The following is a 22729-nucleotide window of genomic DNA, read 5'->3' as shown; positions in this document are numbered from 1 at the left end:
TGTTGTAGACATAAAATTTCTCTAGGGTGACATCGACAGCCTCGACTACCAGTACAACTAAATTGCCAGTGCCTTATTTCAGAAATCTGCAAGAATTGTCGAATTCCCACATACCTGTGTAAATGTAAAAACTCACAACATTTTCATGTAAAATGCTGATAAATAATAAAAAAAAATAACAATTGAAATAGTGACAGTTCTCAACTTCTGCTACTGTGAAGACACTGATTGGGAAAGTGATTTCTAACTCTGACCCCAAAACAGTAAGCAGGAACCACTGAAGGAACATCAAGCTGATGAGGACTTCAAATGATGATAGCTTGCTGCTGTGTAAATCTCTCACTGCTGAATCATATTTTTGCTGTCCTATTGAAAATAAAGTTCCGTAAAACAGGGCAATTCTAAAATGGACCCTATTCTAAATGTCTTTGTCGTTTGTATAATTTCTTCAGCAAAGATCAATCTCAAATATAATTTTCTATATTTTCGCCAATCTTTCTTTTGGTTTGTGTTAAGTGCTTCTGCCTCAGGTAGGCATAAAGTGGCACACAAATGAAAATGCAGCTGCAAATTCAAAATTGTTTTACAGCATTTTCCGCAGTAAGCAGTCTGTGTTTCTCTACCAATGTGTTTAACTATTACATTGAGTTCACAACTTTTGTGTTTGTTCTTGGAGAATTCTGAAAACCAGGGCCAAGATTCTCTTTTATTACCACGCAGCAAAAAATCCAACAGCATTAAATCTGGGTGGTTGGAGCAATTGTGCTGCAGGGGCGGACAGGCCTTTGATTCCACTGGGCATTTCCCCAGTGGCCTGGAGCCCTTAGAGGTCGGCTTTGAAAACCCAGGGACGCTCATGGTACCTCCGTCACTTTCTCCATTTCCCCAAGGATTGATTTCAGCAGGCACAAGGAAGCTTAAAGAGAAATAGAGGCAGGAGGAAGGTAAAGGAAAATCGAACAGAACGTACCTTATTAGTTCAGGTAAAATGATGTAAAACCTTTCTGTGCTATTAGCCTAAAGTTTTTTTTTTTCTGGATAACTTAAAAACGGATTTTAAAATGTTAAATTTTTTCATACGAATAGTCTCCCTAAATGTCCCTTGAGCCTGCTCAGTAACTAAACATGGCAATGTTCACATGGGTTGTGTGTTGGGGTTAACAGCTTGAAATAGGAGCAGGTGCTTGTTGCTTGCATGTACTTTATCCTAAGCTTGTGTTTTTTCATTGGTAGGTTTATTGAATATGGTGAATACAAAAATAATTACTACGGCACCAGCATAGACTCCGTACGGTCAGTGCTGCTGAAGAACAAAGTCTGTTTGCTGGATGTACAGGCACATGTAAGTAGGCGGCACAGTTTTCAGATGTTGCATCAAAATAGGTACCTTCCAGAAGAGTTTAGTAGCAATGTCAGACCTACAACCTTTCAGAATGCTGTTTTAGGGGATGCTTTCAAGTTAGTTTAAAAAACAAAGTGAATAGAAAGTTGGTGAAGTTAAAAAATGTATATATATCGCGCACTGCGGTTTCATGGTGATATCTGGCAGTGGAGATGTGCTGTGTATTGTGCAGGATGTACAGATGAGAAAACAAGATATGGGGTGGGGCTACAACAGGTTTCCCTTCACACCTCAGTTCCTTCCTTTGAGGTTATCATATATCAAAAGAGCTTTGATTTCAGTTTTCATGATTCTCAATTTTCGAATATTTTTTAAGTATTTTGTCTTATCTCATCATTTAATTTCTTCAAATTAAGGCCCTTTTGATTTGTACGAAGAGTTTAGGAGTTCTTTAACTCCAGTTTTGGAAAAGGCAGCAGATGAACAAGCACTAATAGTAACAGAATTAAGCCCTGTATCTTAAAATATCATTACTAGAAATGATTTAGTAACAGAAGGTTTAGCATGCAAACATGAATAAGAGCAACACACACAAAAGTAAGAATGGATTTTATAGCTGATGTTGTTTTATGTATGTATTTTACAAACACAAATAACAGGAAGCATTCTGCCGCTTGTAGTCCTGATTTTAAAATGGGATATGTCGGACTAGAAATTCCAAAATGCAAATCAAAAATCAGGAATATATTAGATAGTCATGCATGGGCCTAGGAAACTTGAGATATCTACGTTTTGTTGTGCCATTTCCAGTTAGCTCAGAATTCAAGATGCTGGTTGGGTCTTGGTGGTTTCCAAGCAGTGTTAGGAACTGATGTATGAATTCTGTATGGTTTTGTGGCTAATTTACTTTACAGCTGGATGCTAGAAAGGCAACCTTGAAGCTCACAATATGAATATCAAACTCAGCCGATGAAAAACCCATTGATGGTCTGTTAGGCACAATGACGCTAAAATCCCGGAACCCAAATCACTGTCAAACATCAAAATGGAATTAGAAGAATTAACCTTGTAGCCAGAGCATCTAATACAATAGCCACTGTAGCAAGGAATAAACTATTATATGATGGAGACTCAAGAAAGATAGAAAAGATTTGAAGGAAAATGTCTACCGTCTTGGGTTCAATCTGTGGCCAAAAATTCTCAAAGGGGTCACCAAACATTCATCTACCTGACAGACTAAGACCCTAGAATTACATACATTCCCGCATCCTGTCAAGTAGATGCACACTGAGGTGGGCCAAAACACAAAAATTGAGTTCAATTGTGTCTGGAAGCCCAAATAAGATATCTACTATATTCTGTTCAGGTCTTGGTAGCATCAATATGAGAAAAATAACAAATGAAGATAATGAAACACTGGGATTGCAGGAAATGAAAGGAGACCATGGACACAGTATATTTCCTGAAGGAATAAAATTAATCATTGATACAGGCAGCAGCACTCGTCAGCCAAACGGCATCACAGTAGAGAAAAACAATATGGAACCTGAAGATAACTGCATAGCAATAGACAGCGCATCAGAGGAAGCTTCTAGCCAAGGAGCATGCCAACGTCCGTAGACCAAATCTGAGTACTACATGACTTGCAGTAAAGATTAGCTCAGCAGGAGACCACAAAAGTAATTGCTTTCAAGATGAACGTTTGAGGTCAAAATGGCTATGAAAAGTCAAGTACTCTTACACAACACATAAGCTTTTATCTTCTTTTTTCTGTTTCCTATATCACATCCGAATCTCTGCCCTTCCAACCTTCCCCTCCTCCACTTTTTCCATCCGCTTTTGAATTTGTGTAAATCCTTTTTTTCTTTTCTCACCCAACAAAAACCCAGTGATCAAATGACCAGTAAACATGAATGTGAAATGAAACTGACTACCTTGTGAAAGATCTGCCTCCATATCCTACTGGAATAAACATATGTATGGAGGCAATGCAGTCTAGTGGCTAAGATGTCGATTTGGGGACCTGAGGAGCCTAGGTTATAATCCTCCCTTTAGCACAGACTAGAAGTTGTTTGATTCTTCGCAAATCACTAACCTCCTTTTGCACAAAATTCTAAATCTAATGCCTACGTAAATATGGTACATGTAATTCAAATGTATAAATCCATGCTTGATGTACAGCATCTTGCATAGTCTCCTACCACCCTCCTTTGATGTACAGCACTCTGTTGCTCCCCAGCTGGGATTGTGCTATATGAATTCCAATACATACAGAAATCCATTTTTGGTAGCAAAATGTTGCTCATGTCTACTTGTTATACTTTAAAAACTGTAATCATATATTTACTGCAGGAGAATCTCAACATGAAATACTATGATCATTAATACATATGAAACAGAAGTGTATAACATAATTTAAATGCGCACATTAATTGGTATGAATTAGACAGTAGTATTTTTGTGATTCTTTTCATTGTTTCATCTTTCAAGCCCAGGTGGATACTCATTTGATTCTTAATAAATCGCTGCGATCATTCAGCACAGTTTCCAATAATGATTCATTACTTTATTCATGTCAACTGCAAGAGTTGGAGGAGGGAGACTTAATTTCATCTGTGATTCTCATTGGCCTAATTTAAAAGCATTAACATAGCATCACCTTAGCAGTAGAAAAGTGGAACAAAATCTAACCCAATGGGCATGACCTCTGCCCCTCAATGGACATTACCAATCAACACATCAAAAATTATCGTAATGTATAATGATCTTTTAAGAGCGGCAAGAAAACTTTTTAGAGATACTTGTTTTTTTCTGAATCAGATCTAGTGGCAACAGGCTGTATTCTTCTGTATGTGCCTTGAAGTTGTTCACATTTGCATGCACCCTACTTCACTATTGTAAGAAATTGGGTTACTGGTGGTGAGGGGTGAAACTTTGATCAAAAGAGAGCCAAATTCCTTGTCAAGGTGAAGTCACAAGCAACCTTAAATTGACCTGTGCTTAACCTTTGTGTAGCTTGGCACAGAGCAGTCAGGCATGACTCAGAGGCAATACGTACGGTATTTGTGCAACATTTCAAACAGTAAAACAGTGAAAACACACCACAAAAGGATCCCACACCATTTTAGAAAAGTAGAGCAATTAAAAAATAAATAAAACAAGAACAAAACAAAACCAATCACAAGGCCAAAACAAAAACAATCCAATTAGTAGAACCGGAGATATGCAATTTTAAGATTTCAGTAAAAAATAGCGCCCAAAAACATAAAGCGCCAACTGTGGGTAACTGTTCGCAATGGACCGGTACCAAATCACTAGTTCAGGCTGACTGCGATAGAGTGCCAGCCGTCTAGAGGGACCAAGTTAGACCGCTGAACAAGAGTACCTTAAATCTTGGTTGTGGAGCATTGTGAGGTCCCACGCCGAGGATGTAGAGTTTCTGAGGAGCTTTGAGGCTACAATACGAGAATCTACATTGTCCTTGAGGCTGCCCTTGACAAGAGATTTGCAATGCGAGGGTCTGCATCAGGAAAGCTTCGTACAGGCGCGGTTCTGATGCGAGCTGCAAGATCGATGCGGAGTCCTCGTGCTGAGTGAACCCTTGCAGCAGAGGCCATGCATCCGTTCTGCTTGGGATTGTGCTGCAGAGGACCACAAGTGGGCTGGCCGAGCACCTTTAGGCCTACCTCCAAGGGTCTAGGACTGGGGTGGCACCACTTGGCGGAATAGGACTTGTGGATGGCAGAGTCGAGGTGCTGAATTTAAGATTGTTTGAGCCTTCTGTCCTTGAGGCTCGAATCAGGAGCTCAGCCAACTAGCCCTAGGAGTCTCTCTGGGGCACTGGATTCAACAGATGCAGGTCCAGTCTTCTTACACAGGCAAGAGGGCAGCAGGTCAGCACAGAAGGACAGCAGTCCGTCAGATCAGCAGTTCAGCAAAGTGGCAGTCCTTTCAGGCAGCACAGCAGTCCTTCCTCCTGGCAGAGGATCCACAAGTCCAGGAGTGTACTGAAGGGTTGTTGTCTAAGGTCCAATATTTATACCTGGGCCTTAACCTTGAAGTGGGAGAAGCTTCTGGAGGTTTCCTCTTGAATTTCACAGGTTTCTTGCCTCCCCTGGTTCCAGACAACTATGGGGGTATGCAGCCCTTTGTGTGGACACAGCCCATTCAAGTGTAAGTAGGGTTGTGCTAAGCTTTGCCCCCTCCCACCTGGCCAGTAATGGCCCATCCAGGCACACCTACTCTCTCTATTATGTGTGACTGTCTAGAAGGAATACACAAAGCCCAGGAAAATGCCAACTTTCTAAAAGTGAAAAGAACAATTGATGGATAGAATTCAGAATAATGCCATACATTCACCCAAGTACAGCGATCTGTGCCTCAATCACTCAGTTTTTTTGTTCCCCATGCCATTCCAGGTTGAACCCAGCCATATGCAAATCCGCTTTGACCCTGTGCCCAATGGGAACAGTCCAGCCCAAACTGCCAGGCCAGGTCTTCCCTGGATGTGAAACAAGCATCCTAGGACCGGATTCGGTGTTTCACCCCTCATCAGCCAGGATAGCTTGACTCCAGTGGCATGGAGAGTACGTGACCCACGTCTGGGCATACCTGTCCCACTCGGGGTGACAAATGCAAAAAGAACAATTGATGGAGAGAATGCAGAACAATGTCATACATTCACCCCAGTACTGTGATCTGGGCCTACATCCATCATTTCTTTTGCTCCCAATGCCATTCCACTTTGAACCCAGCCATATGCAAATCAGTCTTGACCCTGTGCCCAATGGAAACAGTCCACCCTGAACTGCCAGGTCTTCCCTGGACTGGAAATGAACATTCTGTGACCGGTTTCGGGGTTTCACCCCTCATAAGCCAGGATAGCTTGACTCCAGTGGCATGAAGGGCACAGAACCCATGTTTATTGAAAAGCAGTCACAGACATGGTGGTCTGCTGACCCCAGCAGGCTACCATCCCTGGGAGTGCTAGCCATTCCCAATGGGGTCACAAAATACACCTGCCTCGTGAATATTAATGAGGCAGGCAATTAGCGACCCCATTTGGAGTCGCCAACAGTGTCGGAGACACTGTTGTAAATTCCAATTTGCGAATCACAAACCCACGCAATTTGCGACTCGCTCATTGGAAGGGTCGTACATTTGGCCGCTTGTGCCCTGCCTGGTTGTGTATTCACTGTGTGGTTTTAGAGTGACAGGTGCTGGGGATGTGCATTTACTGTAAACAGTCACAAGGGGGGTTAAGGCGTGTCCTGCCTTTCCTGGGAGGGAGGAGTTGTCAACTGCACCTGAATAGGGCTGTGTCTGCCTTTCACAATGATGTCTCTGCCCACCTGTAGTGTGTCTGGAGCCAGGGCTGGGGATTGAATGGGAAGTTGTACACTTCTAAAGGTTGTTAGAAGTGCCCCCAAAACAATGGCTTTAGGGGTATAATGCAGGGGCTGTGACCCCCTGATTTTAGACACTCTGTGGGACTTGTAACCATAAGACTGCTGTACTGTCAGGGAGAACCTCACGAACTACCCTGAGATAAGGACTGCCACTCTGCTTTGAGGACCCGTTGTTCTGGCCTGCCTCTCTGCAACTTGCTGGTGTGCCTCAGGGCTCTCCAAGGAGGGCTGCGTATGCCCCTTGTCCATGCCAGCAGAGTGCAGTAAGAGCGCTCCCTTCCTTGACCCTCAGCATAGCACCTGGAGAGTGCTTTATTACTTTGGGCTCTTGGCCCTGCACCTTAGCGTGCGGAGCGCTTACGATTTGTGGAGACCAGGTGTGTTCTCCCTTCCTGGTGTATCAGCGCATGTTAGCGCTTCCTTTGTGGCAATGAGCATGTGGAGAATTCATTTTGATGCATATTTGAAGGAGGAGTGCTCTTTGGTGTAGACAGCACTCACGTTTCAGCAGCATTGGTGCCGCAAGTTGTGCGACTGAACAATCACCTCCTCCTTGTGCCCGGAGGCGCTGCTGCGCTGTGAACAGCTCCCAAGGGAGATCTTGGAAACAGCCCACACTCATGCTGAATGGGCTGGCTTGAAATCCTGCTGTGGGGGACCCAGAGAGATCTCCCCACCATCATTGACAGGACGGCCGCATTTCTCTTTGCCCTGAAGGCCGACGGTGTGTTTGGCCAGAGAGGGGCTGGGGCTCATAGTGTTGGGAGCTGCACTGGGTGCTCACGGGCAGCTGCCTTTGGTTATTCTGAACGTGGGCAGCCAGGAGGGACCAAGGAAGGTCTCCCATGCCTGCTACAGCTGCAATCCCCATGCTTAGGCCTTACCTGGGGAGAGGAACTTGTTACCTGTGACAGTACAGGGGGAGACCTAGAAAAATGTTCCCCACATTGTAGAAGGAAAATTACCATATTCACTGTTGTAGGTAGGCAGGTGCCTTGGTAACCTACGCTTGGTGTTCATATTACCACAAAACATAAGAAAGTGGCGCATGGATGCTATGACCTACAGATTTCTGGTGATGTTGCATTACCTGCCCTGAAAGTATTGGTGTATGTCGTTTTTGCCTTACTTTGATCCAGATAACGAGTGCTAATTCAGGACTGTAATGTATGCACAGCAGTGATGATTCATATGTTTTTGCTCCCTAATCGAACTCCTCAATTGTAGGCCTTGATGTTCTAATGGATGTCGTTTTTACCTTGAATTTGTCAGGATAACCAGCATTATTCCAGGATTCGCCTTATATGTGCAGTGCTGGTGGTTTTAGAACGTGTGCAACCTATATGTATTTACTTGATTGCACTAACCTGTAATATTATGACATTTGCCTGTTTGGCAAAATGATTTATGATCTATGTGATATCATGACAAATGCCTAGTTGGCAAAGTGATTTATGTAATAGTGGTCTAAGGTGTTTTATGTATAATACAAAGGATATTTGTATATAACCTTGAGTGGAGTGCCTAGTGTGTCACTAGTGTGTGTGTGTTTATTGTGCAATCGCTTAACACGTTGCCTCTGGGATAAGCCTGACTGCTCTGCCAAGGAGGTGAGCAGGGGTTATCTTGGGTGTGTAACTCCCTCACCCTGACTACAGTGGTGGGTTCTTCCTGGCTTAGATGCCTACCATAGCCAACCAGAAACACCATTTCTAACAGGTCCCATTTGGAAATTAGTCTAGTAAAGGTAATAAGGTAAATTCAATGCCCATGTCCAGCTTTTTAAATACAATGCACCCTACCCTCTGGGCTATCCAGGGCCTACCCTAGGGTTGACTTGTGTATTAAAAAGGAAGATTTGGGCCTGACAAAAGGTTTATTTTATCAGGTGGAATTGGCAGTTTAAAACTGCAAACACAGGATGCAATGGCAAGCCTGAGACATGATTAAAGGGCTACTTATGTGGGTTGCGCACAAACTGCTGCAGGCCCACTTGTATCATTACATTTACAGGCCCTGGGTAGATGTAGCACCACATTACTAGTGACTTATAAGTAAACTAAATAGGCAATTGGGGATAAGCCGATGTTACCATGATTTAAAGAGTTAGCACATGCACTTTAGCATGGTTATCCGTAGTGAAATGCACAGATTCCTAAGGCCAGCAAAAACAAGATCAGCAAAACTGGAGGAGGAAGGCAAAATGTTTGGGGGAAGATCACCCTAAGGTTTAAAGGTCTAATAGCTGTATACCTCAAATGTACCCATTTGTGCATTAAATAGCTAGTCATGGATATGGAGTCCTTCCGCTTAGCATGTCTCTGAATAAATGTTGTAGTAGGATTTCAATCTCCTCAATTCCATCTCTCTAGCACCACTGCTGATATTTGTATTAATTTTGTCTTTTCCAAATTACATGTTGCAACATAACATCTGACCATTATATTTAATTGCACTTCCATTTGGGCCGACGGTACCGCCTACATACTGCTTAGGAGTATGGTCTGTTGGGATCTTGAACTGTTTAATTTTTATTTTACTTGCTGTGTTGTACTCCGTAGCAGCCTATATTGCTATTGTTTTTGCAGTATTTACATTTCATAAACTTATAGTATCTCTTGTCCTTTATTCTATCAATGAACTGTGAAGGTTATTATGAGAACTCCTGACCAACTAGTGCGTCAGGGATTACACTGTCCAGAATGAGTTTGAAGGTTAAGAACCTATCTGATCCCATATACGGCATCTCTTAGTATGATGCCCAATTGTTTTACAAATATTTGATATATTTGGATTGACTGCATGTGGTGACAAAACTTAGTGTTTTATTAATTCTAGAAGATTCTCATTTTATTTTGATAATCTCTATAGATCCTCTCTACATTTAGAATCTGCTTCATCTGTCATTACACTTAATACGTATTGTAGCATTGAGGTGCGCACCATCTATTGTATATTTTTATGGACATATTTTTACCTTTTATGTCTATCTATTGTAGATTTTTATCCTGCAGGACTACTACTTTTCGCCTTATTTGTATTCCTTGTAAATATTCTGTTCAAACTCTGTATATTTATACAGGTACTTTTTTTACCTTGTATGTCTACTATCTATTGGTCTCGGGTTAAGTTTGAACTATACAAATCCCTAAAGAAAATACCACCAACCTCGAACCTGCCCATAACAATATTCCTTTCTTGTTTTAAGCAGAATGGTTTCTACAATTTCTGTATTCTCTTAATTGCCAATTTCTGTCACTTTGGAAGGTACCTACCTGCTTGCAAACAGTTTTCTTGTTTTCTCATGAGAATGCAACATACTTTGTAAAGTCTCATTTCACACTTCCAAATTGATTTCAAGGTAGATTTTGTTGTGACCTATTGTGATTACAAACTTCAACTTTAGACTGTCATGATTCTAAACATCCGCAAATTGCCTGGCCTTTATTTTACTTACATTCCAGACAAGGAACAAGTTGTGAATGGAAAGTAGGTACATGTTCTATAAATGTTTCCCAGCTTTCTGCTTAGATGACCTGCTCTTCCCACCAGCCCTTAAAGATATTTGTGTATCTGAATGCAAATGATGTGCCTGTTACGGCACCACACAACGGACAAAAAACTAACATTGTGCTAAGAAAGATATTGTTTTCCAAACAGAAACAAAACATCAGCCAAATCATTTTGATGTACTCTTTGTGGTGTACTGATCTTCTTCTAAGAAAGTAGGTACATAATTTTTAGCCAATGGTAGTGCTGTATTGCAGTATATAATGCATTGATATTTCATGTAATCAAACAATGTTCTTGCCAAGGTATAAGCAATAGGAAATTAGTGCTTTCACACACATAGGATATTTTAGGTGACAATATAAGATGTCAACAATTGATAGTCATATACAGAGGTATTGGGCAATGTGTAGAGCAGCTCTAGTTCACTGAGGCTGAATGTTTTTCCGCCCATTTCTTCTAAGCTGCTACCAGATTTGTATTATTTAAATCATGCCAATGAGCATTCTAAATAAAATAAAAGGTTATCCCCTAAAATATGGATGTGCCCTGAAGAAAATGAGTTATTGTTTTAGACTAAGCACAATAACCATACTAACTTACAAAGAATTAAAAAAAAATCCACTTAAGCTAGATGGTCAGGAAGAAGCATGAAACAAAATTGATGGGAAGAACTATTCCGTACACTTAAAGAATGTTTTTGAAATGTTTTTTCTATGTTTCACATACAAGAATGGAGCATAGTATTGGTTGTCATAATATTGCTTCTATTTTCATGCGAGTGTAGGATTTTCCATGTTTTAAAACACCCTACTGTTACACTGTATATGTCATGCCAGTCTTGAGAAAAACCATGATCTGGTCAGAACATATGGGCGACACTAAGCTGCTATATTAAATAAAGAATTGTACCTTTCATCAGTGAAAAGTAATTTAGTTTCACGTCATGTGATTGATGACTCTGGTTCACTGAGAGCTATGCATTCCTATACAGATGCAACAAAATGATGTGTGTTTGTATATGTAATATTGATATGAAATATGTGCAAAATGTAACATATTTGTTAACATTGCTTAGTGTGGGGCAGAGTCATGGATCACATGACAAAAAGCATTGAGTCGTTTATGGTTCCACTTCCCTCCTCCAACAATGATAAAAATCAGCATATTACTTGATCTGCTTTGGCATATCTAGCTTGTCATAGTTTGTTTCCATGCGCATGAGACTTAAAGTATTAAAGAAAAGTAGAGCACAAGTAGTTAAATCATGCAGTTAAGTAAGTGTGTGTGTGTGTGTGTGTGTGTAATCTATCATCAGGCAGTGGTAGTCTCTCTTGTATAGTTATAGTTAGATCAGAGTTTCAATAGTTTTGCTAATAACTTTGCCACCTTGACAAATCTTTCTAAAAAATATTTTAAAAGTTAATCAACCTCAGTTGCTTTCGGGAAACTTTCATGCTGGGCTTTTAAGCTGTGGGATAAGATAAAGGAGGCTTACAATACATTAATTTTACCTTGTTAATTCCTATGGCAAATTTTGGGAAGCGATACAGAAAAAGACAGCTGCCAATTTAGCAAAAAGTTAGTACTCCGAATTTGTGCTTTGTGCTACTTGGTTGAGCAAGTTTCCAGAAATTTGCATTTAAACAAATGCACAGGATGGTCATGAAGGGAATAAATGGATAGAGATATCTGGTCTGTTGGCCACGTCAAAAGGGCACTAGCCAGTCCTGATTGACTGGTTACAACTTGAACAATAGATTTTGTCAGTTATTACAGAATACAGGGACATGAACCTTGCCTTCTAAGAATGAATAAAAAAATAATAATGGGGTGTGTAGGGGTTGTTCCAAAGGGATTCCCTCTTGATTGTATTGCCCCAACATTGATAATATTTTGTGGCTGCCATTACAGGACCCTGGGAACATCGTTTTAATTGAAATGTGTAGTGAAGTCCTGTTTAAGAGGGTGATAAAAAGGAGCACATATACATTGTGATAACTGGTTTTAGTCACCATATAAATCCTTTGTTAGTTATGTCATGCTAACTGTAGGAATTTGTGGTGCGTTCAAAGGTGATTTTACCCTGTGAAACATGCTGATTCTCTGCTGAGATTTGATGAACTACGTTTGAGAGAAAGCGGGTTTGTCTTTTGTTTTTCACTTATATGTCATGGAAGATGCTCCATAATCTGAAATCAGAACACATTTTCTGTATGTTCACACTATTCCTCAGCGATGTGAGAATAAAGTATGATATTTTGAGTAAAACAAGTACATCCAGCAGCCTGTCAGTTGATACCCCAGTGTTCTGCTTCAGCTTCACACAGTGTTTTAATGAACTATTAGAGCGCTAACATTCTGTACTTATAACAAAACTGTGGCACACTTGAAAGCCATCTTGATGGAATTAATGCTATAAAACCGAAATCCATTTCCTTTGGAAGGTATTCTGTTTAGGGGTGGTAGTGCACTATAGTCTGGTGATGCAGAAAGTAATGTTCTGAGTTGGGTGTAAAGTGCTGGTAAGTGATAATTGAGTGATACAGGTTTATAATGTGGTGCTGGAAGCATTCAAATGATGCCTTGGGTGTTGGGAATGTTTGTTAGTAGCACTATGTTGATAGCAGTGCATTAATTGATGATTTTGGGGTTGAATGAGTTGTGGTTGGTATAATGGGGTGTTCATGGTGGTTTAATTGTAAGAGGTGGTAGTATAGTCGTAAAAAGGTGGTAGAGCAGTGGAGAGGTTGATAGTTCACTGGTAGGGATTCCATGGTGGTCGTGCAACTGGTTACATGGAATTTGGGTGTTAATATAGGGCTATAAGCTGGTGCTGTGAGGGGGAAGCAGTGCTGTAATTTTATTAATGGAGTACTGCAGGGTGGTGATACAGTGGAGTGGCAGTCCAGTGGTGGGGTTGATAGGTTGGGCAGTGGTGCATACTACTATAGTGGTGATATTAATTCAGATGTGGTTGTTTTCTACTGAGCTTGTACCAGAGTGTTCAGAGGGTGGTAGTGAAGCTTGGTACCGTAGTGGTTTTGGGTTAAGGTGGTAATGTGGTAGGGTGGCGTAGTAGAGCATGGTGTGGGTGATAGTGCAGATCTGTACCATGGTAGTACAGTGCAGAGGCAGCGTTTAAGTTGAGGCTCCTAGTGTTGTTGGAGTAGTGCTGCTGCAATTGCAGTTTGGTTCTGTGAGGTAGCAGTGCAATAATGAGATGTTAGTGTGGCAGCAGAGTGATCACACAAGTATTTGGCATAAAGGCTTAAATCTCTTGAGATGTCTGGAAATTACTTTGGGTGCATTCCTTTCTTAGCTCGACTGTGCTATTCCCAATAGTGGCCAACTACCTGACATGAAGGTGCTGGCATGCAACGTCTAAGTACAGGTTAATAAACATACATAGCAATTTTCAATACTGCCAACAATGGACTGCTCAGCAATGGTTGGTCTTGGTTTGTAATGGCTTGAATGAGATAAAAGCTGTAAAATAGAACGTGGGCAGGGAATGTATAAGTAGTTCATGATGATTCCATCATTTACTTTCGTCGTTGTTGTGTTCAATTGGCATATTTCCTGTTTTTCACATCCACAGTAACATTTATAAATGCTACTGTGTATAGCTCAGTTCAGGATTTTCTAAGAAGGGAACTTTTTTCCTCTTTAGTGTAACACATTAGGAGAATACACTTTTGGGTGGGTATTCCAGATACTGAAACACATTCCAAGTTCAAGTCAGGAAGATCTTGTAAATAGTTTGCCCTCTAAATTCCTAGCTGCTACAGAGCAGAATGGTGTTTCCTTCTGTTTGCAGACATCTGTTGAAAAATATAATTGCCACAACATTCAAAGAACAGAATGTAAGCTCTGGGCACAGAAATACCTGCTGGCTGTGGTAAGCTGTGGGCCTGCCAAGCTGATCATACTTTCCAGGGCTGGCACAAAATGTGGAAATTAACCGGCCCTCCCTTGCCGCTGAAATAACAGCGTGTGACACACAGATACTATAAGTGTTATTAAAAACACCTGATCTTTCTCTGCTCTTAAGGAATATAGACATGTCCAGTTTGTGTGATGTATTTTATGACTGCATTTAATTCATAAATCGTTGCATCATTCAAAATGCTTAGGCGAGGGTCTGTTACTTAATGTTGAAGAGAAGCTGTCCAAAGCAAGCATTAATATTGACTCTTGGGCATACTCTAAGGTTGTTCCATCTTTTTTCATTTAGACAATAAAGCATTTGAGGACGCAGGAGTTCAAGCCATATGTCATATTTATAAAACCTCCTTCGGTGGATCGCTTGAGAGAGACTAGACGCAACGCTAAGGTCATGTCCACCAGGGATGAGAAGAGTTCCGCTAAGCCGTTTACAGTAAGTATGCATGTACAGAGACTGGCAGCTTATGAGGCGAAAAATAAGCAGGGACTCCTTTTGCGGACAGTTGTCCAGTTGACATTAAAGCATTGTCCAAATGTGAACAAACAAGGTGACAGCCGCTTTAGCATACTTTTCGGCCAGCTATTAACATAGGCGTTTTAACTACCCTCTTCCTCACCGAGCGGAAGTACTCAATTCAAATAATAAATTCACAAGTGCTTTATATACTTTTCCTTACAGTTAAGCGGGCATTCGTAATTGTTTTTAGCAAGAACATAAAACATGATGTATTTGTAATCCTGTAATCAAGGTACATTGACGATTAAAGGGTGGTTTGCATATTTTGTCACATGCCAGTATCATCGGAGCTATTGTTCCTTGTGGGCAAGTCCTGCTCTGGGAAGTTCTTGCTTAAACTAAATTATCTTATTTTAGCTTCTCTGATGTAATTTTGTTGGGTTCTGCCGATAAGAAACAGTTGCCATATTGCTTTTATATTCCCTAATGATGCAGATTTTGATGAAACAAAATAGTTGGGCTTTTTTGTGAATTAAAAAGAAATAGCCCTGCGTTAAAGCCTTAAAATTAATCCATTCATTACAACATCTCCTCAGCAGGTCTTGTGGCAGCCGTTTTTTAGGTCTCGCGCCTAGCGTTGCACTGCGTAGCAGTGCTCGCGCAGCGAGAGTCCTTTTGTCCGGGGTTCAGAAATGGACCCTGGAATCGTACACGCTCGTGCGTGTGTTTTTTGTTTTGTCTTATATTATTGGGCTTTTAGTGGCTGTATTTTTTAGACCGAGCACGCAATAGGCCAAAGGCAGGCGCATCGCTCCGCCCACGGCCTATTGGTGTCTGTTACGCGCACTAAAGCCTATCTGGTTTCAATTATCGTGCCCAGACACGGGCGCGATAATTGAAAGCATATGGCTGTCTGTGGGACGCACGCACCATTGGCAGCTGTCTTTGCTTCCAAAAGCGATTGCTTTCGGTTTCGCGATCGCTTTACTTGTGGCTTTGCGGCTGCAATACAGTTTGTTGCTTAATTGGGATGATTGCGTGGCTAATCTTTGGGCGGTTACAAGGTAAAATAAATGAAGGCGGTTACAATGCAAAGTAAATGAAAATGGGCGGCAAATATTTACTTCGTTACAAGGTAAAATAAATGAAGGCGGTTACAAGGTAAAAAAAAAAAGAAAAATGCACGGCAAATATTTACGCGGTTACAAAGTAAACAATGCGTGCCTAATAATTGCACTATACTTCTCTTTTTCTAATGTCGCGTCAGTCTTACTGAAATAATTGACTGTATCTGCTTAGCTACAAAACAAGGACTCATTGGGGCTAAAGTCATACTTTGACTAGACTGAAAACGTGTGATTTTGCATAGAGTTCTTTCTCTTTCCATTACCCAATTCCCTTAATCTAAAATGGCGCTTGCTTACAAATAGAGTTATAGACATATAGACAGAAATGCACAGAGCTAGACCTAGGTACAGGAAAACAGACGTACACACATATAGAAAAGGAGATTAACAAGCAAAGAGATATACAGAAACATACACAAAGCTAGAAACTGAGACAGATCGACAAAGAGGAACAGAGGCAGAGATAAAGACAGAAACTTATAAAAACTAAAAGGCACATATAGAGTTTGATACATACACGCAAATACAGTGTACACATAGGTAGACACATATAGCGGAGCATGACGGGCACAGAGGAGCATATACAAAGACAGAGACACACAGATAGACTGAGAGAGAGAGAGAAACGCACAAACTAAGAGAAAGATGAATACACTATGAGAGAAGAAACCGACAGTAAAACAAATACATCTTGTGGCTTTGCTTTCCGTTTTGCGATCACTTTACTTGTGGCTTTGCGGCTACAATACAGTTTGTTGCTTAATTGGGAGGAATGCGTGGCTAACCTTTACGCGGTAACAAGGCAAAGTAAATGAAAATGCGCGGCAAATATTTACTTTGTTACAAGGTAAAATAAATGAAGGCGGTTACAAGGTAAAAAAAATGAAAATGCGCTGCAAATATTTACGCGGTTACAAGGTAAACAATGCGTGCCTAATAATTGCACTATGCGTCTCTTTTTCTAATGTCGCGTCAGGCTTATTGAAATAATTGACTATCTGCTTAGCTACAAAACAAGGACTCGTTGGGGCTAAGTCATACTTTCTGACTGAACTGAAAACGTGTGATTTTGGATAGAGTTCTTTCTCTTTCCGTTACCCGATTCCCTTAAGTTGTGTGTGGTTGTGTGTGTGTGTGTGGTTGTGTGTGTGGGAGGTTGTGTGTGTGTGGGAGGTTGTGTGTGTTAGGTTGTGTGTGGTTGTGTGTGTGTGGGAGGTTGTGTGTGTTAGGTTGTGTGTGGTTGTGTGTGTGTGGGAGGTTGTGTGTGGTTGTGGTTGTGTGTGGTTGTGGTTGTGTGTGGTTGTGGTTGTGTGTGGGAGGTTGTGTGGTTGTGGTTGTGTGTGGTTGGGGTTGTGTGTGTCTGTGGTTGTGGTTGTGTGTGTGTGGTTGAGTGTGTGTGGTTGAGTGTGTGTGGTTGGGTGTGTGTGGTTGGGTGTGTGTGGTTGGGTGTGTGTGGTTGGGTGGGTGTGGTTGGGTGGGTGTGGTTGGGTGGGTGTGGTTGGGTGGGTGTGGTTGGGTGGGTGTGGTTGGGTGGGTGTGGTTGGGTGGGTGTGGTTGGGTGGGTGGGTGTGTGTGGTTGGGTGGGTGTGTGTGGTTGGGTGGTTGGGTGGGTGTGTGTGGTTGGGTGGTTGGGTGGGTGTGTGTGGTTGGGTGGTTGTGGGTGTGTGTGGTTGGGTGGTTGTGGGTGTGTGTGTGGTTGGGTGGTTGTGGGTGTGTGGTTTTGGGTGGTTGTGTGTGTGTGGTTTTGGGTGGTTGTGTGTGTGTGGTTTTGGGTGGTTGTGTGGTTGTGTGTGTGTGGTTGGGTGGTTGTGTGTGTGTGGTTGGGTGGTTGTGTGTGTGTGGTTGGGTGGTTGTGTGTGTGTGGTTTTGTGTGTGTGTGGTTTTGTGTGTGTGTGGGCGCTGTGTTTGTGGTTGTGTGCATGTGGGTGGTTGTGTGCGTGTGGGTGGTTGTGTGCGTGTGGTTGTGTGATTACACATCAAATAATTACACTGTATTCAATACAACATAAATACACTCCACATACCACTCAGTACTACATAATTGCACGTCACATAATTACTCTCTACTTAATGCAAGATAAATACACTCCACACAATACCACTCTGTGCCACATAATAACACAACACATAATTACACTGTACTCAATGCAACATAAATACACACCTTTCACTCAAGTTCGTGCTATATAAAAAAACAACAAAAAAAACAATTGCAATGCAATAGGTCTCACATTATTGAATCTTTGAGCTGCTATTGGTGTTGCATTATTATTAGCAATGCCAACAGCTCAAACTTTAATAATGCGAGACCTATTGCATTGAAAATGCTTGTTAATCTTGTTCACATGAGCTGTGCTGATCTTCCCGTAAAAATCCTTTTAAAGTGGTGTGTTTGTAATGCTGTGGAGAGCAAATGTATTTTTCACAAATAAAAGTATTTAACATTCGGAAAGGTACGGAGCTTCTTGTTTTATCGAATGCTCTGCACCATCTGAAATCTAAAGAGTACTTCAGATAAAATTCCGGAGAAAGATCAACACATAAACTTTGATTCTATTGGTCAGTTTGACTTAATTCCATGCCCTAAGGACACCAATATATACATGCAAACTTTAACAATTGTATTTTAGAATCAAAACAGACAATGATAGTCTGTGGACCATAGGATGTATGGGGTTATAAACTATCACGTGACTGATATCACTCTGTAGTGATGAGAACATTAGCAATATTTGTATTCTGATAGACTAATAACTATTCAAATACAACACAACTTACTTTCCCCTAGATTTGCAATGTTCCTCAATTATAGGTGGTTATAAAAGAAAGATGTCTATGTAAGGAGAAATTTAGTGTGTTTTATTCTTTGGCTACAAAAACATTATTTAAAAAAAATGTTTAGATCCCTGCACCCAGAAGTTGTTCTTTATGGTCGTGGATGACAGTTTTTTTTTTTTTTTTTTTGGTCTTCCCCTTTTTTTGTGCTCTGAAATGTAATTGTTTAAAGCAGTGGTTCCCAAACTTTTGACTCCTGAGGACCCCCACTGAATAACTACTGGAAGCCAGGGACCCCCAAGCAAAGTGTACTATAAAAATTTCAAAAATTAAAACAGTAATTCGCAAAAAATTCACAAAACCGTACACACCAAGCAAATACTCAAATTACTAAAGCATTTATTATTTTATATTGAAAAAATATGCAAAAATCAAAACATTTCAATGGGACGGAAGGTGCTGCATCTCGGTGACTAACTTTTCAATGTTTGATTTTATTTCGGAAAGTTGAATCCTCAGGTCTGATTCTACGTTTTCCAAACGATTTCTGTATTTATTTTTTAGATACATAAGATCTGAGAAAGCTTTTTCACATAAATATGTGGTGGGGAAAGGAAGTAAAACCTTAACCTCAATACAGAGATCTGGGCCTAAATCCATTGTTTCTTTGCTCCCCATGCCATTCCAGTTTGAACCCAGTCATATGCAAATCAGTCCTGACCGTGTGCCCAATGGGAACCGTCCAGCCCGAACAGCCAGGCCAGGTCCACTCTGGACCGGAAACAAGCATCCTAGGACCGGTTTTAGGGTTTCGCCCCTCATAAGCCAGGATGAAAGCTTGACAGCACATATAGTTCACCCAAGGGCTTATGGAAAGTGGGCAAATGGACAGCAGCGTGAAAACCCTACTGCTGATCCTGGCTGCATCTAGTTTTACCTGCCTGCCAAGTAACGGTAACTTACACTCTGAACATGTGTCATTCCCCCGCAGCAGCCATAGACCCAAAAAAAACCATAATTCGGCCCTGATGCGCCATTTTCAGTAGGTGAGAAGCCATGCCAGCAATGAAGCACTTTAATCTTCTTGGGATCAAACACTGATTTTATGTAGTGCAGCGTATTAAGTTATTTTAAGTGCATTTGTGTACCCGTAAGTTAGCAAAATGCAAGCAATACAGATTAGTAAACCGGTTGACAGTTTTCTAGTCGTAACATAAAGTACTTAATTCATTCATGGCAGACAACGCACTTGGCATTAGTGGCAGGCTTTTGGTTTCTGCCTATTCAAGGAGCAGCAATCCTGTTTTAGTTTCATGAGCTATGAATGACAATTATTCAGGAATGGCAAATCTACCTCCATGACTGAGTCACTCATAGTGAGCAAAATAAAAATACGCGTGCAGCCCCTTGAAGTCATGGGTTCCATTTATTCAGTGATAGGGCGGGGCGGAGCAGGAGGTAGATTAACAAGACCCTCTTAAGTGTGTTTAACATACGCACTTCTAGAAAAAGCAACTTGGATTTTTATAGCGTTATTCACTTTCACTTTGATGAGGCTGATAACATAAAAATGAAACACTTTTTTAATGCGTGCATTCGCTTTAAACTTATGCGTATGTCATCAAGGCAGGGTTGTGTATCCTGTGGGGGAAAGTACTTTAGTTTGATAAGATGACAATCACGCTGCAACCGCTATGGGTAAATATGGTTTTGATAATGAAGCTTACACGCATAGATTGTATAATGTGCCATGAATAAACCATGTTAAAATTCAATTATTTGGACTGCAGCTACACTTTCCATGAAACCAACCCTGACGGCAGAAATGAACCTCACTGCTACTAGCATATAACAAGCTGATCGCTCATCACATGTTTAGAGTCAGACCTATCAAAAGGCTGCTGCTAATTCCCCTTGTGTAGCTGTAAAACACTCATGTGTTTCCCTTTGATTTCCAGGGTGAAGTGCCCTCCTGCCGGCCCGAGGTGCCGAATGCTGCTTAGCCTTGAAACATGAGGCACAGCTGTACTCTGCATTCAGGGCAGAAAGTGGAGAGGGTACATTGCGCCGCAAAACGCTTTGGAGCTGGTATAAACACAAGGGGACACGCACTGCTGCGTGAGCGCGACTCCAAGGCAGGAAGGCAGAATCAAATAATAAATTAAGGCCAATCACCCTTCAGCTTGCACCTAAATCTGAAGGGTGATTGGCCAGATATTGTTTGTGGTCTTGCTGCGTCTGCGCTGTCATTCACAGCTCTTGTGGCGCATGGGTGTTTTTGTTTTTCTGTGACCGTTATGACGGGAGGCACTCGAGTCCCGCGTATCCCCTGGGAATGTGTCACGGACCCTTGGGGGTCCGCAGACCACAGTTTGGGAAATGCTGGTTTAAAGTATTTGTTCTCTGTGGGTGCTTGGGGCCTTATTATGACTTTGTCGGGCTCAGAGCGGGGCTGACCCGCTCCGATACCGGCAAAGCCATTAAAGTTCACCCTCCAGAGTACGACTTATGTTTTATTTTGGTGGGCGGTTCTTTGGTGGCCCCACTGCGGTGTCTTTGAAAGGGCATCGCAATGAGAGCATCAAAAGCAGTTCCTGCAAGGCACAGACTGGAAAGTCCATACCCTCCAGGAACTGGGGGTGCATGCACACAGGGGGCCCCACATGGTGCAGGGGCAACAGGGGGCCATGTAGGGCCCCCTTTGTTTCCTCACGGCCATGAAAAGTGTGGTGGTGAGGGAACTTCTAATATGCTTGGCGGTGCTGTAGTGACATCGCCAGCATATTAGGGGCCTCAGAACGCTGTGCCATCTCCAGGGATCATGGATCCCTGGCGACAGCAGCGGTCCCGTGGCGGTCCAACAACAACAGTCCTAATGCAGCAGGCAGACCCTCGAACTCCTAATAAGGGCCACAATATGTTCACCAATCAGATATAGAGCAAAGGGTACACGCAGCCAAAGATCTATAGCATGGAAATGTCTCTTCTATTTACATTGTTGCAGTTCAGCATTTCATGTTTGATACATTACTGCACTCATCCAAAGGGCGAGCTGTGCCATCATGGCATTGTGGTGAAAAGTATGTGAAGTAACAACTGAATTAGTTGAATAAAGTCAAGTGAACATAATCCCTTTCGACGCCCAGGGAAAGCGGTGTGCACAAGTGATGGTTACTTTTTTTCAAAAAGGAGCTCAGGAAAAAGGACAATCCCCTTTCCCATTTGTCTTGTCCACAGTCATTCAAGTATAAACTAATTCATGGGAAAAGCTACATCATGATCAGAGCTGTATCAAAGAGATTTGAGGACTCAGAGCTTAAGGAGATCGAGCATTCTAGAGCGATGAAAAACTAGAATTCAAAATAGCAGACTTTACTAATTAAATTGGTATGTGGAGATAGAATAGTTGCTGATAGATTGGAGGAGCTTCAAATACATCCTAATGAACAGGTTTCCATCTTCTAAAAATTAAAAACGAAAAGGAAAGATTTTAAAAAAAGCGGAAAAAATAACTTGAGCGCTATTAGCATCAAGAAATGGCAGAGGCTGGCAAGGTTCAAAGCAGTTGTTGATTTGTTATGCAATAAAAACAAACTATTGGTTATTTATGGTAGCATAACCCTATACAAGGAGATCAGCAAGAGACTCCATTCTTAAACTATATTGCTTTCAAATAACAAATAATCCTGTCCACTTTCCTTTCCAAGTGTTCCAGGTAAGTTAAGTTTACTCGCATTTGACTTCAAATTAGGTGCAGGCCAGACAGAATTATTTCTTCTTGATCTTGTTATACATTGCCACAGAAGCTGAAAAAAAGACTGTGCCAAATGTTCCGATCTTTCATTGTTCCTAAAGCAATGTCTAGAATTACATTTTCAGGGAGTCATAGTCATGTAGCACACTGCCTTTGAAGCAGCATGGTATCTGTCAGAAATTGTGGTCATCATCAGAATTAAGCTGTATTTCAACAATTACCATAAAAACAAACACAATAACTTGAAACAATAAAAAGCATCAAATTAAAATACTTAAACTGTATTACCATAGTTACAACTAGCAGCATGTAGGGGTAAATACCAACAGTTAAGACTAGCAGCATATGGGGGGAAACATCACAACATTTTTAAAATGCAAAGTGAATTTCATCCAACAACTCCTTCAC

At 41.4% G+C, this 22729-nt stretch overlaps 1 protein-coding gene across 3 annotated transcripts in view; it reads left to right on the top strand.

Annotated features, from left to right (window-relative positions):
- MPP7 (MAGUK p55 scaffold protein 7) overlaps window positions 1-22729 on the top strand; it is a 915371-nt gene that overhangs the window by 883109 nt on the left and 9533 nt on the right. For all 3 annotated transcript variants that reach the window (XM_085631773.1, XM_085631772.1, XM_085631774.1), the window contains 2 exons: window positions 1234-1342; window positions 14498-14641. In XM_085631773.1, the coding sequence (XP_085487899.1) occupies window positions 1234-1342; window positions 14498-14641 (253 nt within the window). The remainder of the gene's footprint in view (window positions 1-1233; window positions 1343-14497; window positions 14642-22729) is intronic.

This window comes from Triturus cristatus, chromosome 10, assembly GCF_964204655.1.
Source record: "Triturus cristatus chromosome 10, aTriCri1.1, whole genome shotgun sequence".
Lineage (NCBI taxonomy): Eukaryota > Metazoa > Chordata > Amphibia > Caudata > Salamandridae > Triturus > Triturus cristatus.
Note: the sequence above shows the minus strand (reverse complement) of the source record. Positions and strands in the feature narration are given on the sequence as shown.